Source organism: Moschus berezovskii, chromosome 20 (assembly GCF_049115385.1).
Source record: "Moschus berezovskii isolate FMDL1 chromosome 20, NW_MosBer_1.0, whole genome shotgun sequence".
Lineage (NCBI taxonomy): Eukaryota > Metazoa > Chordata > Mammalia > Artiodactyla > Moschidae > Moschus > Moschus berezovskii.
Window position 1 is genome coordinate 69,122,322 of NC_142479.1, and position 17,575 is coordinate 69,139,896.

The following is a 17,575-nucleotide window of genomic DNA, read 5'->3' on the forward strand; positions in this document are numbered from 1 at the left end:
AGGTCCTCTTTCCCAGAGGCCCCTGGTCGCTCCTCCCCCGCCCCGAGCCCGCCTCTTCCTGTGGGCGGGGCTTCCGGTCGGCGCCCCGGGCTCGCGCCACTGCGCACTCGCGGGAGGGCGGTACCACGGCGGCGGCGACATGGGGGGGCGCGGAGCAGACGCCGGAAGTAGCGGAGGGACGGGTCCCCCCGAGGGGTACTCAGCGCCGGCCGCCTCAGCCAGAGCCGCGGCCAGGGCCAAGGCCCGAGGGGGTGGGCGTGGCGGCCGCCGGAACACGACGCCCTGCGTTCCCTCTCCTCGCGGAGCGGCGCTGCGTCGCTCGTCTCCATCGGCTGCCATGAGCGAGCGCCTCCGCCCCAGGTGAGTCCGCGGGGCACCCTCTCCGCCTCAGCCGCTCGCCCGGGTTGTGCCCTGCGGTACGCGGAGCCGAGGCGGGCGCGACGCGGGGTCCGAGCGAGCCTGGGCCCTGCGAGTCTCCGTGTGGGCGCCTTGCCGCCCGGGCGGGGAGAGGGGCGGGATGCTCGACTGACTGGGAGCCTGGTCCCCGCGGAGCCCGTCTTTCTCCCCCCGCCCAGCGTCTTCCCCTGTTTGGGATGAAGTCCGGGCGGTCCCGGCGTTGAGAAGGGCGCCCCGAAGCTTCCCTGTCCTGAATTTAGGAGCGTGGGGGATGGGAGCAAGGGCCGATGTCGAGAGGAGCCTTTCGGGCGCCTGTGAGGGGACGGCGGGGCGGGTAGCCGGACTCCCCAAGGTCGGGAAGGACTGGGCTTAACTCCGCAGGACGGCAGGGTTAGGTCAGATCGAAGCCCTTGTGCCCTGCTGGGCCGTCGTGGACGCACAATGGGTTAGGGCCAATGTGATGACCTGTGGCTTCTCTCCTCGGCCGTGGCGTGAAGAGCAGGCAGAATTCTAAACAGTTTGGTTGCGGAGCCGTTTGACTCCGAAGGCTGGAGGTAGGGCTGTATTGCCACACACTTTTCCTCCGAGACTGGACCCGGGTCTTAACCTAGAGGGTGCTGAGGATTCCTTGATATGGACTCTGGGGAGTCCGGATCAAGCCGCGACTTTTCTTTTTTCTCATTTCTCACCTTTGTGAACAGGTTAGGGAGGAAAAAGTTGGGATTGTATCTCAGAATGGAGAAGATGGACTTTATTCGGAATTAGAAAAATCCCTCATCGTGGAGTTTGAACTGAAAAAATAGATCACCAAGTCCCCTCTTTCATTCTTCTGATCAGGAAGCAGATTTAGAAAGCTCAGTTGGTTTACCTGGGTCTTTCTAGGCCAATACTTTGGCCATCTGATGGGAAGAACTAACTCATTTGAAAAGACCCTGATGCTGGGAAAGATTGAAGGCGGGAGGAGCAGGGGACAACAGAGGATGAGATGATGGTTGGATGACATCACCGACTCGGTGGACATGAGTTTGAGTAAACTCCGGGAGTTGGTGATGGACTGGAAGGCCTGGCCGCGCTGCAGTCCATGGGGTTGCAAAGAGTCGGGCACAGCTGAGCGACTAAACTGAACTTCTAGGTTCACTGTTCTCTTCATTTTTTTTTTTTTCCCCAAAATAATCTCAGTGAAGCTTAAGTGAATGAGATGGGGATTGCCTTGGTGAATTATGCTGTAGGTTTTTTTTTTTGTCCCTCTATGTATTCAGTGATTTTGAATGTAATTGACAGTCTTTCCACGGGGACCTGACCCTGGAGCATATTAATTCATGGGGTTAAGAGATTATGAGATTCTGGAAAGCATCTTGGAAGTTCTTTAGGGCAATAGTGAAAATCCAGAGTTCTCCAAACTTGTTCTTATTGATTTGGGTCATGTAGTGAGAGGGCCATAAAACCTCTACTTGTATATGAAAGAAGAGTGGGCTGAATTTGAAATTACGGGCCCAGTGTACCAACTTGCTACTGAGATTAGTCACGAGATCGTTACGTATAGTAAGCCTGATATAACTGCCAGTTTTTTCCTTCCCACACCCAGTCTGTACTTCCAGCAGTCCCTCGGGATGTCTCACGTATCTGAAAAAGTCTTAAGTATTTCTCTGGAAAACATTCGTTTTATCCAGTGCTGTACACAAATACACCGGATGCACTTATACTCCTAGCAGATTCCTCTTATCTCGTTCACACAATCTCACATGGTAACTTCTTTACTGTGAAAGAAGTCATGTGAGTTGGCAGTGCTTTCTCTGCTTGCATGTGTTGTGTAGTACAGTGGATCAGATCCAGCTGTCTTAGCATCTTCAAGTTGGTTCAGATCTGTGGATCTGTTTTCTCAATTTTAAGAGGAAGGGTTGGTCTATGATGATGGATTTTCATACAGGAGGGGTGGGTATGGGTATGTGCGCCTGTGCTTGCTCAGTTGTGTCCAACTCTTTTCAACCCCATGGACTGTAGCCCAACAGGCTCCTCTGTCTGTGGAATCATCCAGGCAAGAATGTCAGAGTGGCTTGCCATTTCCTTCTCCAGGGGATCTTCTCGACCCAGGGATCGAGCCCACCCTCTTGCATCTTTTGCATTGGTAGGTGGGTTCTTTACCAGCTGAGCCACTGGGGAAGCCCTGTGTGGGAGGGAGGTCCCTACTCCAATTAAAACATCCATTATCTTTTATAAATTGAAGGATTTTTTTTCTGGTAGGGTGAAATAGTTCTGTCATTTTTAAAATAAAATTTGAAAACCACTAGTCTGTGTATTCTAGGATTTCTTCTGTGCTCAGTCTCTAGGAGTGGACAGGAGGATTGGAGAGAAGTGAAGTGATGAAAAGTGATGTATTCTGCCATCCTGAGAAATAACAGATGCTAAGCAATAATCTGTAAATAAATGGCTAGAGAGAATGTAATTAGTTATAGGGTGGCTGCTCAAATTATAACCTGCCCTATGGCATTAATGTTAAAAGTTACAATCTGACTGATTGTGTTGAGCATGAAGCTGTGGTTTTGCAAAATATTCATGATGTTGAAAGAAATGCTTCAAGGATGAATTCTGCAAAGAGCTTAGAAAAAGGAGAATGAAGAACATGTAGGGCTCATTCTTAATCCAGAACCATCCAAAGGCAAGAACTCCCAAAAGGCCAGAGAGATCCTTCTGGTACCTGCTAATTATGAGGCAGGGATATTTCATGTGACTTTCTCAGTTTAGTTGAAATCTTCAGAACCAGCCCATCCTCTTGACATTCATCGTCTTGTCACTAGAAAGATAGTAACCTTATTTCCCATTATAAATGAGGAAATTGAAAAGTTGTAGTCAGGCCATGAGTTTGCTGGCAGTGACTCAGCAGCCCCGGCACAATCATCTGTTGGAACGCTGATAAAAGAGTTGGGGGACTGTCACCATCATTCGAGGAGTTTCTCTTTGGGTGGCAGCTGTCTTCCACCAGTGTTCTGCAACTGCAGAACTGCAACTGTTCTACACCCAACTTGTCAGGATGGGTGTAGCGATTTCTTGGTTCAACTAGCACGTCCATTTAATGATTATTAAAGCCTGATATTTATCTCGTTTTTAGCCTCCAGTACTTCAAGGTAAGATCTAATCTCCTGGGAGAAAGGTGAGGAGCAGATCTTATTTTGTAAACAGCTGAGTGTTAGTATGCTGCAGTCCATGGGGTCGCAAAGAATCAGACACAACTGGACTGAACTGAGGCTTAGACTGGTGTAGCCCCCTGCTGGTTGGCTAGTGCTTCCCCAGAATGACACACCCCATATTTATCATTCCAAGCCTAAACTGGGTCTATGCTGCTGCTGCTGCTGCTAAGTCGCTTCAGTCGTGTCCGACTCTGTGTGACCCCATAGATGGAAGCCCACCAGGCTCCCCCATCCCTGGGATTCTCCAGGCAAGAACACTGGAGTGGGGTGCCATTTCCTTCTCCAATGCATGAAAGTGGAAAGTGAAAAGTGAAAGTGAAGTCACTCAGTTGTGTCCGACTCTTCGTGACCCCATGGACTGCAGCCCACCAGGCTTCTCCATCCATGGGGTTCTCCAGGCAAGAGTACTGGAGTGGGGTGCCATTGCCGTCTCCAAACTGGGTCCATACTCACTGATTAATAATGTTAGATGCGTTCACAAGTAAGAGAGAATTGAGCTCAGGGTGATAAATTTTCACCAACGTCCAGACCTGATCAAAGCCCCTCTACTCACGTAGAATGTGTAACTGTGTTGAAGATACTGTACATTCAAATTCAGTATTTTCCAGAAAGCTCTCTTACCCTCTAGATAGAGCAACTTGAACCTTGAAGAACTTTCATTGTAATAGCTTATGCTGCTTTGTATAAATCAATCTTTCGCCAGCTCTGTCCAGTAGAATTTTCTGTAGCTCTTCTGTCCATGGCAAGTGTACTGGAGCTGGTTGCCATTTCCTCCTCCGGTGGTCTTCCCGACCCAGGGATTGAACCCAAGTCTCCTGTGTCTCCTGCGTTGCAGGTGGATTCTTTACTGCTGAGCCACCAGGGCAGCACAGTTCCATGCAGTTTGACTCAAACATATATCTCCTTTAATAATTTATATTTTCTAACTGGAGTTTAGAAGTCCTACCAGCACTCAGTTCTTGCATAGAAAACATACAAACTCTGTCTCCGTCATACACCTCAGAATACTTGACCGAGAAAGAGGTGTGATTTTTCTTTAAACCTGGACATTTTAAGCAACTGGTGCTGCAGTGTAATAGTAACAAGCTGGTGGAGTAACTTCTCTTACAATGCCAGGTGGTTCGGCCAGTCATCAGGTTAATGTGTCTGAGAGCCGCCTTTGCAGTGATTGTCCAGAAAAGTAATTTGATGCACTAGAGGGCAGAGAGCTTTTGTGTTAATGTGGTAGTTGGGGGAAAATCAGAGATGAAAGAATAGAGGCTGCCTCCAGCCTCTGATGCTCTTCCTGTGTAGCACCATTTTTATAAGGACTTTAAGCATAAATAGGCCAAGGCAGCCACTCCCGTCTTAGACGTTGTCACATGGACAGGAGCAAAATTAGGATAACTTGGAGTGGTAATTCCAGGAAATGGAGGACGAGATCACCTTAATCAGGTAGAGCTGGAGAGCTTAGTCATCAGTGTCTCCCTGCGCTTGTTTATTCCCAGCAAGCATTTCAAACCGTCAGGCTTCTTTTTAGAAATTAGTTGTACTAATTTAAGCTCGACCTTCCTCCTGTTATTTTACATTTTTGCTCTTCTAACTCTTTTGCCTGTTGGGATTATCATATGACAATCTATCTCTTCAGGCACAAGGGCAAATTTAATATGTTTAAATTACATTTTGAAGTGTGCAGAAGACCAATTTTTTTTTCTCTTTGTGGTTTAATTCCAGGAAAAGGAGAAGGAATGGCAGTGAAGAAGAACACCATCTCCCCCCACAGACCAAAAGGAGCAGTAGGAACCCTGTCTTTCGCGATTCCTGGGACACAGAGGTAGGGAGTGCGGTGGAGAGCACCTGCTGTTGTCGCTCGAGCCGCTCCTGGTGATGAAGATTATTCTCTGAGCAGGGAAAGTGATCTGACTTGATTGCAGTGTTTCTAACCTTTTTTCTTCTGTCTTCTGAATCATGGCTGTTTTGAGGATGCTACCCACCTTCTCCACAGCAAAACAGCCTGTGTTTGCATGTAGTAATACATAGACATTCCCAGAATTTGTATGTTATGGGTTTTATGGACCTCTGAAAGCCCATCTTTGAACCCTTGTTGGTATTTCAAAAGCCAATTTCTTTTCTTTTTTTAAAAAAGTTTTTTAATTCTCACACAACCAGAATAATTTGTACTTTAGTTCTTGATAGTAGGATTTGATCTATATCCAGTCTTTAGCAGAAATCCAAAGTAACTCCCTCAAGGAGGGAAAAAATCAGTAACTGTCAGGTAGGTAATCCTCATTCAAGAACAACCGATGCACCCCAGAGCAGACTCGATCCTTCTACGTGAAAACTGAACTTTCTGTAGCTTTTATCCCCCCTTTTAAATCCTCGTATCATTTTTTTTTTCCCTTTAGAGTAGCAGAAAAGTGTTGAGCTTTTGGTTAATGTGATAACTAGGGAATTTCACAGATGGAAGAAAACCAAAGATTAAAGACTGCCGTGAACATCGACCGATAAGAATTGAGTTTCCATGATTCTTTTGAGTTAGACTGTCCATTGAAAGAGTGTGTGATGATTACTTTCACAGTGTCAGTGTAAATGTTTCTGTACTCGCGCCTGTATGTCAGACCTGCGGTATGATGTTAGCATTGGTTCAAAGGTGCAGTAGATCTTTTTTATTTATTTTTTGTATTGATCTTTTTTCCCCTGTGTCTACAGTTTCAATGCTCGAGAGCAGGAGTGTAAATGATCATTTTTTTAAAAAAATCAAGCATTTCTGATTTCTTATTTTGAATAATACTCCCTAGGATTAGGTTTGGTTGTATTTTGATTGCTGTTTGTAGAGAATGACCTTCACTCCCTTTCTGATACCCATGCATTGGTCTCACAGAAGAAGTTGGTGTATTGTTGTTCAACCTATGGGTTCCTGTGTGTGGTTCTTAACTTGTCTGGAGAAATTCAGTGATTGAATCTCTCTGTGGCTATTGGTTGGAAGGGTGGACTGCATCGCCCCAGTAATAATTCACAGTCAACACGGGTGCTCTTTACCTGTCCTGGCAACCTGAGCTTGCTGGCAGGCCCTCAGTGTCATCACACTTACCAGCCTCTGGTGCTGTTGAGTAATGTGGCAGAGCAAACCCAGGGAGTGCTGGAGCAGCAAACAGCAGGGGGGATATCTTTAAAATGAAAAGTTAAGTCCTGAATAATTAAATCTGCCACTGTAGTAGATCATCATGTTTATAGCGTTAAAAATAGCCAGTTTAGGGATGTTTGGGTGCTCGTTGACAATTGTGTCCAAAGGGGATATAATAATAAGTCATTACTAGCGGATTCTTAATTTTACTAATTTGCATAATAAAGTCTATTATTAGTGAAAATGGTATCTTTTAATTCTAAGCTAGGGCCAACAAGGTATATTTCTTTAAAACACTTAAGAGAAACCATTTCCTGTGTCTTTCTTGAAATACTTAAGTTTAGAATTTTTTTCTTGTAACATGAACAACTTTCATTTGGTTAATTTCCAAAACTCACCGTTTTCTCCTAAATGTAATAATATTGGCAGGTACTGGGAAATAAGGCATGAGGTATTGGAATTATTTTGAACTGTGCCACAAGTCAAGTCATGCTTATCTGTAAAATGGAGATGGTATGGGCCTCTTTTTTTCCTCGATTCTAGGAAGCTGAAGAATGTGAACTGACTTGCCAGATTAGTTATGTAAAGAGAAATTCTGAATCTACTTGTACATTTTCTTCCTGTCACTTTGGTGGGTGTTATGATCTCTACTTTTTAGATGGAAAAATTGGGCCACAGAAAAATAAAGTCACTTGCCCAGAGATACATAGCTAGTACAAGGCAGGTTAATGAGCCCCAGAATGTGAGCTACTCACAGTGTGAACCGTCTCCCAGAAGACAGATCAGAAGGTCTGAGGGACTTTGCTAAATATATCCAGTGCTTCTAGGTCCTGGACTTCTCTTGAATCATGGGAACAGAGAAGAATATTTTCCCCCAGTTAATGCTCTGAAACTATATTAGCTCAAAAGCAAGTTTAGTAAAGAAATTGGGATTTGGTGTTCTTTTCAACTCTGATCGGTCTTTGCCTTGAAGACGTTGACTATTTACTCCAGTGGCTTAGATTTAATGACTTGGGAGCTTTAGGGTACTGTTTTGAAAATTGAGATATAATTTACAGGTATAGGAATAAAAAAGTTTTTTGAAAGCCATTCTAGATGATTCGTGGTAGTTAAGGTCTAAAGCAGGTTCGATTTTCTGTCTGGTGAGTAAGTGAAGTGATTGGTCACTTTGTGTCTTCCTGTTGAGTCCTTTCCAAAGGTAGCCTTATTCCCTGACCTCATCCAGAGACTGGATGGGTAAAAACTAGCTGAATTTAATTGATTTAGGCTGACCTTTTCTTAGGCTGCCGTTTTGGTTTGAATTGTGGCTTTGGTTAAGGAATGATGCTCTTTATGTTCAGCTTGAACATCTTTCTTTACAAACTACACTGTACATTTCCACTGAGTCTGGCCTCTGGTGTACAGGTAAATGCCTTACAGGAAGTGCTGCTACCTGAGTGAATGAAAGCTGTACTGGTTTTAAATACAAAGACTCCAACTTTAAAAAAGACTTTATTTCGCTGTGCCAGGCAGGACTTAGCTGTGGCATGCGGACTCTTAGTTGTGCTGTGTGGGATCTAGTTCTCTGGCCAGGGATCGAGCCAGGGCCCTCTGCGTTGGGAGCACAGACTCTTAGCCACTGGACCAGCAGAAAAGTTTCCCCCACCACCCTTTTTTTTTTTAATACTTTTAACTTACCAAGACTCAGCCTTTAAAGATCTTTTGGATCACTATAAAATCACACCAGGTAGAGAACGACAAGACATGGAAATAAAACAGCGGTGCTTAACTGGAACAGCCTGTCTTGTTCTTGTGTCTACTAGAAGGGAACTCTTTGATGTCATATCCCTGGAACCCCGAGGGTGTTTTATTAGGAGTGCAGAGGCATGGCAGAAACAGCAGAACCAGGGGGATCTGTGCATCATTAAAACTAGGATCCCATAAGTCTGTTTGTCTTAACTGATAAGAATTAGCAGAATGTTAGGTGATTTTTTTTTTTTTTGAACAGTGTGAATTTATATGACCCTGGGACTATTTAGCATAGCTTTGTAAGAAGGTATTTTAAGACTTTGTTTTTGCTCATTCTTATCGTTAATCTGTCTCGGGTAGTAAGACCAGCCTGAGACAAAACTGTTTTGGCAGACTCCCGGGTGAGGCGTTAAGGTTGTGTACTTAAAACCCTGTAGCAGGGGACTTCCTTGGTGGCTCAGTGGGAAAGAATCCACCTGCCATTGCGGGAGACACAGGTTCGGTCCCTGACCTGGGAGGATCCCATGTGCCATGGAGCCACTAAGCTCGTGCATCCCCAGTTCTTGAGCCTGTGCTCTGGAGCCCAGGAGCTGCAGCTGCTGAAGGCCACATGCCCTAGAGCCTGTGCTCTGCAAGAAGAGCAGCCACCGGAATGAGATGCCCTCGCACCAGAACTGGAGAGTAGACGTGCTCGCTGCAACGAGAGAAAAGCCTGTGCAGCGGTGAGGACCCAGTACAGCCAAAAATATAAATAAATTTAAGAAACTATTAAAAAAAACCCTGTAGCAAATTAACTCTGAAATTATTAGGTTAGTGCAAAAGTAATTACAGTTTTTGCAACATTGAAATTTGCCATTTGATATTGAAATACAGGGCTTCCTAGGTGGTGCAAGTGGTAAAGAACCCACTTGCCAGTGCAGAAGATGTAAGAGATTCCGGGTTCTATCTCTGGGTCAGAAGGGCATGGCAGTCCACTCTGCTATTCTTGCCTGGAGAATCCCATCAACAGAGAAGCCTGGTGGGATACAGTCAGTAGGGTCACAAAGAGTTGGATACAACTGAAGTGACTTACTAGCACACATACACATTGGAATACATTCTAAATAAATGTGGTTATGTTTTACATCATTTTAGTGTGCATTTGTTGCTTTTATCTTTTTTTATATGACTTATTACTTGCTGTTTGTATTTATTTTAGACAATAGAAATGATGTTAGACAAGAAGCAAATTCTAACAACGTCCTTATTTGAGTTCAAAATGGTTCATAAAGCAGTGGAGAAAACTCGCAACATAAGCAGTGTGTCTGGCCCAGGAACTGTAACAAACGTACAGTGCGGTGGTGGTTCAGGGAGTTTTGGAAAGGACACTAATGCCTGAAGATGAGGAGCGCAGTGGCCAGCCGTGGGAAATCGACAGCAGTCAGCTGAGACCATCATAAAAGCTGATCCTCTTATGGCTAGACAGGAAGTTGCCAAAGAACTCACTGTTGGCCATTCTACGATCATTTGGCATTTGAAGCAAATTGGAAAGGTGAAAAAGCTCGGTAAGTGGGTGTCTCCTGAGCTGACTGGAAATGAAAAGAATCGTAGTTTTGAAGTGTCATCATCTCTCATCCTGTGCATCAACAGTGAACCATTTCTCAATTGGATTGTGACGTGTGACGAAAAGTGGATTTTATGACAGCTGGTGACAAACAGCTTAGTGGTTAGACTGAGAAGAAGCTCCAAAACACTTTCCAAAGCCAATCTTGCATCAGAAAAAGTCACGGTTACTGTTTGGTGGTCTGCTGCTGATCTGATCCACTACAGCTTTCTGAATTCTAGCGAAAACATTATGTCTGAGAAGTATGCTCAGCAAATTGATGAGCTGCACCAAAAACTGCAATGCCTGCACCTGGCATTGGTCAACAGAAAAGGCCCAATTCTCCATGACAATACCTGACCACATGTCATGCAACCAGTGCTTCACAAGTTGCCTCATATGCTGTATTCACCTGACCTCTTGCCAACCAACTCCCACTTCTTCAAGTGTCTTGACAACTTTTTGCAGGGAAAACTCTTCCACAACCAGCAGGAGGCGAAAAATGCTTTTCAGGAGCTTGTCAAATCCTGAAGCAGGGATATTTATGCAACAGGAATAAACAAACTGATTTCTCGTTGGCAAAAATGTGTTGATTGAAATGGTTCCTATTTTGATTAATAAAGATGTGTTTGAGCCTAGTTATACTGATTCATGGGGTCGCAAAGACTCGGACACGACTGAGCGACTGAACTGAACTGAACTGATACTGATGTAAAATTCAAGGTCCGAAACCAAAATTACATTTGCACTGACCCAATAACTTTAAAGATCCATTCAAAATGGAGGAACACTCCTTTCAAAAGTTTTAGAAGTGTTAGTCACTCAGTTGTGTCTGACTCTTTTTGACCCCCTGGACTGGGTCCCACCAGGCTCTTCTGTCCATGGAATTTCCCAGGCAAGAATGCTGGAGTGTGTTGCCATTTCCTTCTCCGGGGGATCTTTTCAACCCAGGGATTGAACCTGGGTCTCCCACATTGCAGGCCAGGTTCTTTTATCGTCTGAGCCACCAGGGAAGGCTCACTATTCAAGTTCTTGAAATATTTGTGATACATTGCATCAGCTCCGAGCACGGATAGCTACCCAAGCAGTTTCATCTTGAACCTGACTGTTGTCTCATTGAGTAATGAGGATACATAGATGTTTTTAGGCAGGAACTTCAAACAGATGATGTGGCCCAACTCTGTCTTGTAAGGATATACACTTACTCATGGCCACAGACAAAGTGACCCCTGTATTTTCTTCCTGTGCATATTTAGGAGGTTGTTTTAATTGGCCTACTGAACTCACCTGGAGTCTTCTGGGCCCACTGGTATTAGCAGACCTGGAGCTCTCTCAAGTCATCGGGCACTTTGGGAGCACAGTTTTAAGTTGGGAGCACAGTTTTAAGTTAGAAGCCCTGATGGACTTGGCTGGGATCACCTTTTGAACGTAATTTGCATTCTGCAGCGGCCATCGGGTGAACTTCATTCTCACTCCAGGGATGGAGTGTGTAATACAATCTGCAAGATTTTTTGTTTTCTTTTCAGGCTCATATAAATTAAAAGCACCACTGAACTGGGAGACGGATGTGAGGGGAAGCCAGGGCTTGAAGGAAAATAAAATACGATGTTGCTCTGCTTTTCTAATTAAGAGAAAGCATACAGCTCTAGGTAATAAATGTACACGTGTATTCCAGCTCTCTCTCTGTGAAGCAGAGAGTCACTAATTAACAGTCCCGCCTGGGGGACTTTCTAAAGGTTATTAGTAGAAAGAGTCTTCAGAGTTACTTTGTTCCTACCAAGGGTATAAATGGGCTCTCTCTTAAACCGACTTCGCGCTGTGGGAAAGTGAAACTCAGCACAGCCTAGCTGAGCGCCAGGCTCTCTTTGCCTCTGCTTTGCCACTGGAGCCGCATGAACTAAGGAAAGGGGCCTCGGCTCCTCTGTCCCCTGCTCCACGATTTAGACGTCTTCTTTCTGCCAGAGACCGTGCGTATCCCTCTGCCTTCTCTCAGGCTTTCGAGTGCCTTTTTCTGATACTTCTCCCTTCCCTGCCCTCCAAACAATCCGATCCAGAAAAGCTCCACCAAGCGGGGGAAATGCAATTTTTTTTCTTGTCTCAGGTTTTATAAGACAAAACGACTGATTTCTGCATATATCGTAAGGCTTTGCTTAGAGACTTAAAATTCACTTTTGCACCTTCAGGGTTAAAAGGAAATAATGGTCTTTCCTTTATCCCATGAAGTTAAGATCTGTTAGAGTAACTTTTCAGACTTTTTGAAGTGGTCCCAGAGAAATGCTTCGTTTTGTGACCCGTCCATACTGAATATACTTGTGCATCGTTGAGAAGAAGTCTCACAGAACCAGTACCCTTATCATGTTGCACTGTTTTATATCATGCCGGTTGCTGCTGGCCCATCTGTGGATGGTGACATATTCCCTGAAGCCCCCGTCCCCCAAGTGCCAAGACAGGTCTGAGAAGGTAGCAAGTAGAGTGCGCCTCTGAAAGAGATTTGTTTTCATCTTTAATGACAGTATGTATGGAAGGTTTTATGTGTATTAAAATAACATGCAAAGTGCAGTCACCTGGATTCCCAGGTTCTCAGTAGGTTCTCTCTCAGTCTAAAAGCATCATCAGCCTGCTGTTGCTAGTGATTCAACTGAAATAGTTCAGAGGTTCTTAAGCTGTTACATTAAATGAGACGAAACAGCCTTCCTAAAATCTTACCGACAGTATCACTGTATTTTTTCAAGTCAGTCTCAGAAAAAACTGAAGACCGTAGTCTTTTTTGAAGTAGCACTCTTTAGTTCTTTTAATGACTGCATTTTGTCCTCAAAAGAAGTATTTTTTTGTAGAAGCTATAGAAAATAAATATTTTTTTAAAGTAGGTCTAAATGCTAAATATTTTGGCATGTCTGTCCTTCCAGAATATTTTTGGTGTGCTCATGTGTATATACATAAGCACTTTGAAAACCAGCAGACTTATGTACATTATTCTGTAACCTATAAAACTGATGTTAAAGATCTCTTTCTTCCTTAGTATATGTATGTCTCCATCATCACTGTTAACCGGCTGCATAGTTTCATTGTTATGGATTATAATTCATGTATTACATTTTATATACGTTACCTTGTAGTTTAATCAGTTTTCTCTAGTTTTAAACATTTAGATTGTTTCCATTTTTAGCTATTATAAACAAGGCCGCTCTAAAGATGTTAATACATGTCTTTAAAACTCTGAGTTATAGGATACTTAGACTAAAAGCTGAAGGTATTTGTCCCCTTCTTTCCCCCTTTTAACAGCATTTGTACAGTCTTTTCTGTTTATTTGAAAGAACTTCCATATTTTCTCAGAGTAGTGTCACCTTTGCTGTTAGAGTGTGAAATAAAGATACTCTAAGATACAGACTTACTGGATATGGATCCTAGTTCTTGCCTTAATTTTCGGACAGTGCTTGTAATGAGAAATCGTAAAGAAAAGCAAAGCGGAGGCAGAATGCTCTTGGTTCCTTCCCTAGTGCAGTGGCCTGCTTGTCACCTGGCACAGCCAAGCTGGGTAGGCTGGTGGCAGTTCTCACTGATTCTACACTAGGTCAGGGGAGACTTTCATGGAACACTGTTTTTCTGTTTGAATTGGCTTTGACTTCTTAGGTCTTTAAGTAAATGTACAGTAATTGCTGCTGCTGCTAACCCTACCATCTGGTCTCATCCAGCCTCTTAAAATGCTTCCATGAGTTTGTTTTTGTAGAAAGATGGGGTAGGTTGTCTGATGCTGCCTGTGGGCGATGGGCTCCATGACCTGTGAGTATAAGTAACTGCAAATGATTTCACGGACTGTGGTATTTCTTGGTTTAAGAATGGACATTCGTGAACATGGCTTTCTTTGCCATTTCAGTTTATATACATGTTGTTAGGTGTAATTTTTTATCAGAAAATGAATAGAACTAGCTTCTTAAAAATCATGTTTAAAGTATCTGGAAGCATATACGTGTCTATTTTTATAATGAAAACACTGCAAAAAGTTGTAGGAAAGGGTAGAAAAAAATCACCAACTATAATTTCTCCATCTGACATAATTATTGTGATCTGTTTCTTTCCGGTCTTTTTCCTAATCTGTAGATTTCACACGATGGAAGGCAGGCATTTCAAAACCAATGTTTATGTCTCCGTTCCGTTCCGTTCCGTCGCTCAGTCGTGTCCGACTCTTTGCGACCCCATGGACTGTAGCCTACCAGGCTTCTTCGTCCATGGGATTCTCCAGGCAAGAATACTGGAGTGGGTTACCGTTTCCTTCTCCAGGGGATCTTCCCGACCCAGGGATCGAACCTGGGTCTCCCGCATTGGAAGCAGACGCTTTAACCTCTGAGCCACCAGGGATCTAAGGGAATATAAATTTAGATGTGTCCCCCCCCAAGAAAACTCTACACAGAGCATTAACCTCCAGAATTCTTTATCCTCGTGCATTGATTGCTTCCAGCACAATGTTGTGTTGAGTTGTAAATGGAGAAGGGCGCTGCTAGCCAAGTTACTGAAGCTGTGGCTCAGTTGTGCGTGCTCAGTTGTGTCCTGTCCTGATTCTTTGTGACCCCATGGACTGGAGCCCGCCAGGTCCTTCTGGCCACGGGGATTTCCCAGGCAAGAATACTGGAATGGGTTGCCATTTCCTCCTCCAGATCTTCCTGACCCAGGGATCAAACCCAGGTCTCCTGCATCAGCAGATGGGTTCTTGACCGTCTGATCCACCAGGAAAGCCCCAGGGTATCTGAAGTTACCCCCCAGTAGAGCTCCTGAGATCCCAGCAGCCTAACTGTGACGCATGTCTCTTTCCTTGTTCCAGTCTTCGAGCAGTGACAGCGGTGGCAGCAGTAGCAGCAGCATCAACAGTCCCGACAGGGCCAGCGGGCCGGAGAGCAGCTTGCATCACCTCGCCACCGGGTCCGGCCCCCACACCCCGCAGCCCGTGCCCGAGCCATCTGCGCTGTGCCAAGGCCCCTACTTCCACATCAACCAGACCCTGAAGGAGGCCCACTTCCACAGCCTGCAGCACCGGGGACGGCCTCCCTCGTGACGTGCCAGCAGACTCTTGCCTTCTGTGAAGGGACAGTGCTGTGCAGATTTGATATTTCAAGTTAACGATGTTTTAAAAAAAAATTGCACAAAAAAATGCCTGTTGGCTTTCCAGTCTACATTTGAGATAACAGGTTAACAGGCTGTTGTTTACTTGTGGTTTTGCTGCACTATTGCGATTTCCAAGGGGCTTTGAAGCAGTTTTTTATAGGATTCTTTTAAGGGTGGGTATCAAGGGAACCATAGGACACATCATCTGTGTGTTGAACCCATAGTTTGTCCAGTTTAGACTGCTTTCCCGGTCTGTCAGTTAGAAATTCTACTTTATGTAAAAAGGCCTTTTAAAACTGCAGGATCTTCAATTTTTAAAATTAGTAAAGAGGATCTACTTTCCATGAAAAAACAAAGATTTTTTTTCCAGAACATAGAAAGCTGGACCAGTCTTGCACTGACGTGAACTGCCGTGCTACCTCTTAGTACGTGGACGTCCTGTTGAAAGTGCTGTCCTCTGGGGCAGGACAGACCCTGGATAGACTGTGTGAGTGAGTCTGCTCCCTCCCCGAAACCGTCTTCTCTCTGCTATATATTTGTATTTCCAGAGAGAAGGGCTTTCTGATTCATGGACCCCAGATCGCTTGTTAACTGTCATTCCTCCAGAGCTTGCATCTCAGACTTAGGAAACGCTGCTCAGCTCAGACAGTTGCGGAATACGTAAGTGACTGCCGGTCTCAGGCACCACCTTGTCCCCCAGCAGCTGCTGTGCGCTCCCTGGCTGCCTTGCCGTGTGAGAAGGCGCTAGTGAAGGCTGATGCAGTATAAGCTGTAGGAACTGAGGTCTGAAGTCACGAGTGCTGTGAACTATGGGACACGGACTTCAGTTGCTTTACACTTAAAGTCATCCCCCCCCCAAGAGGAACGAGGGGGCCACGTGCCACTGCAGCCACCGCAAAGACTGGTGTGGCTCAGAAACAAAGAGGCAGAGTCACTTGCAGGAGAAACGCAGGAGTATTTATTGAGAGAGACGGAGCGTCCTTGTCACTTAGTCATGCTGGAGAGCCACCCGAGTTTGAACAGCGAGGGTGCGGCCGAGTCTTCCTCGTCAGTGACCAGCTGCCTGAACAGGGAGCCAGCCTGCCTGGGGTCATCTGCTCGAGAGAGCGCTGGGGGGGCCGCCTGCCGCTGTGTGGAGAGGAAAGTGCCTTAGCGTCCACCCGGACCGCGGCCGCCCGTCCCCCACTCTGCTCGGGGGTCCACGCGGCAGGTCTGAGCAGCACAGCCAGCTCACAGAGGGGACTGCTCAGTCCAGATGGAAAAGGACACGCGGCAGACGGAGGGGCTGTGACGGGACAGCCGGCATCGGGAGCGAGGACTGGAGGAAGGGGAACATGTGCCTGCTCTCCGCGGCATGTTCCCCTCGGGGGCAGAGCTGAAAAGTCAGCTACTGGAAGGACAAGTGGACCGCTGTGGGGAAAGCTAAGAGCACAGGTCTTGGGCTCAGGAGTGGGAGGCTTGTGCACAAACTTTTTTTTTTCCCCCTTACTCCCATCTCCCAAGTATTAAAACCCAGTGTTGATTGAGGATTTTGGACCTGACTGGGTTTGATGGCAGGGAATATGGAAAGGAAACATTGCGAGTACTTTTATCCAAGCAGAGAGCAAACGAGGATTACATGCTGGAAGGAAGGGAGCTGTGTGAACTCTTCAGACACACTTGTGCACAACACACTTCAGAGGCCCCGGAGGACTCCCGCAGCTATCCTAGCAGATGGCAGCCTACTGAGACGAAACGTCTATTAACAAGAACAGGTGAAACTCGAGGAAGCAAACTTCCTACCCGCCTAAGAGATGAGAGACGAAACCATCGCTGAAACGGCAGGTTTTTTTTTTTTTCCAAATAAGTACAGTCGTAGTGCTGGGTTAGCAGTTAACTATTCTACCCTCTTAAACACAAGCTGTAATCTCGGTCCGTCCCGCACATTTTCTACAGCCTTGGCAGCCTGAGATTCATTCCTACCATGAGGCTACTTGATAGTGTCAGTGGGCATCTTTTAAAACCTCTCTTAGCTCAAACTAGTAACATGGTGTACTTCCTTATTGCGCCGCCATTAAAAGCAGCATTAGTGCATCTTGTCACTCGGTTCTCGATCGGTTATTTGAGGCGGGGCTGAGCGGGTGGCTTGGTGGGAGGCGGGCTGGGATCCCTGGAGAGGAACTCTCGGTCGGGCACTCACCTGGGCCTTGGTTTCCATGCTTCCACCAGCTGACTTGGCCTTTCGTGTGCTTGTCATGCTCAGTGGAAGAAGCCCAAACCTGCCAGACAAGATGAAGGCAGCTCAGCGGAGGGACCGGGGAGCTGGGGGCCCAGCAGGGGCTGCTCAGTGTCCTTACCTGATCTGGCTCGATGCCAGCGGCAGGATGTTGTGGGCTTCTTGGGAGTTGAATGCATTGCTCCTGGGGGTGAACTGGTTCTCCAGACCCGTCACCAGCCCAAAAAGAACCTGCGGGATGAGAGATGGGACACGGTGGCAGGCTGTGT

At 45.8% G+C, this 17,575-nt stretch overlaps 2 protein-coding genes across 2 annotated transcripts in view; one reads left to right on the forward strand and one right to left on the reverse strand.

The window, feature by feature from the left end:
* The first annotated feature begins 84 nt into the window (after positions 1-84).
* VCF1 (VCP nuclear cofactor family member 1) lies at positions 85-17,172 on the forward strand. The gene is made up of 3 exons (XM_055408695.2): positions 85-360; positions 5,295-5,394; positions 14,811-17,172. Exons 1-3 carry the CDS (start codon positions 140-142, stop codon positions 15,039-15,041), a joined length of 552 nt encoding a protein of 183 aa, XP_055264670.2. The 5' UTR covers positions 85-139; the 3' UTR covers positions 15,042-17,172.
* The window catches only part of COG1 (component of oligomeric golgi complex 1), a 12,084-nt gene continuing 10,535 nt past the window's right edge, over positions 16,027-17,575 (reverse strand). The window contains exons 12-14 of the mRNA XM_055408694.2: positions 17,428-17,537; positions 17,271-17,349; positions 16,027-16,219 (exon numbers count right to left, since the gene is read on the reverse strand). Of these exons, the coding sequence (XP_055264669.2) occupies positions 16,076-16,219; positions 17,271-17,349; positions 17,428-17,537 (333 nt within the window). The 3' untranslated portion in view covers positions 16,027-16,075. The remainder of the gene's footprint in view (positions 16,220-17,270; positions 17,350-17,427; positions 17,538-17,575) is intronic.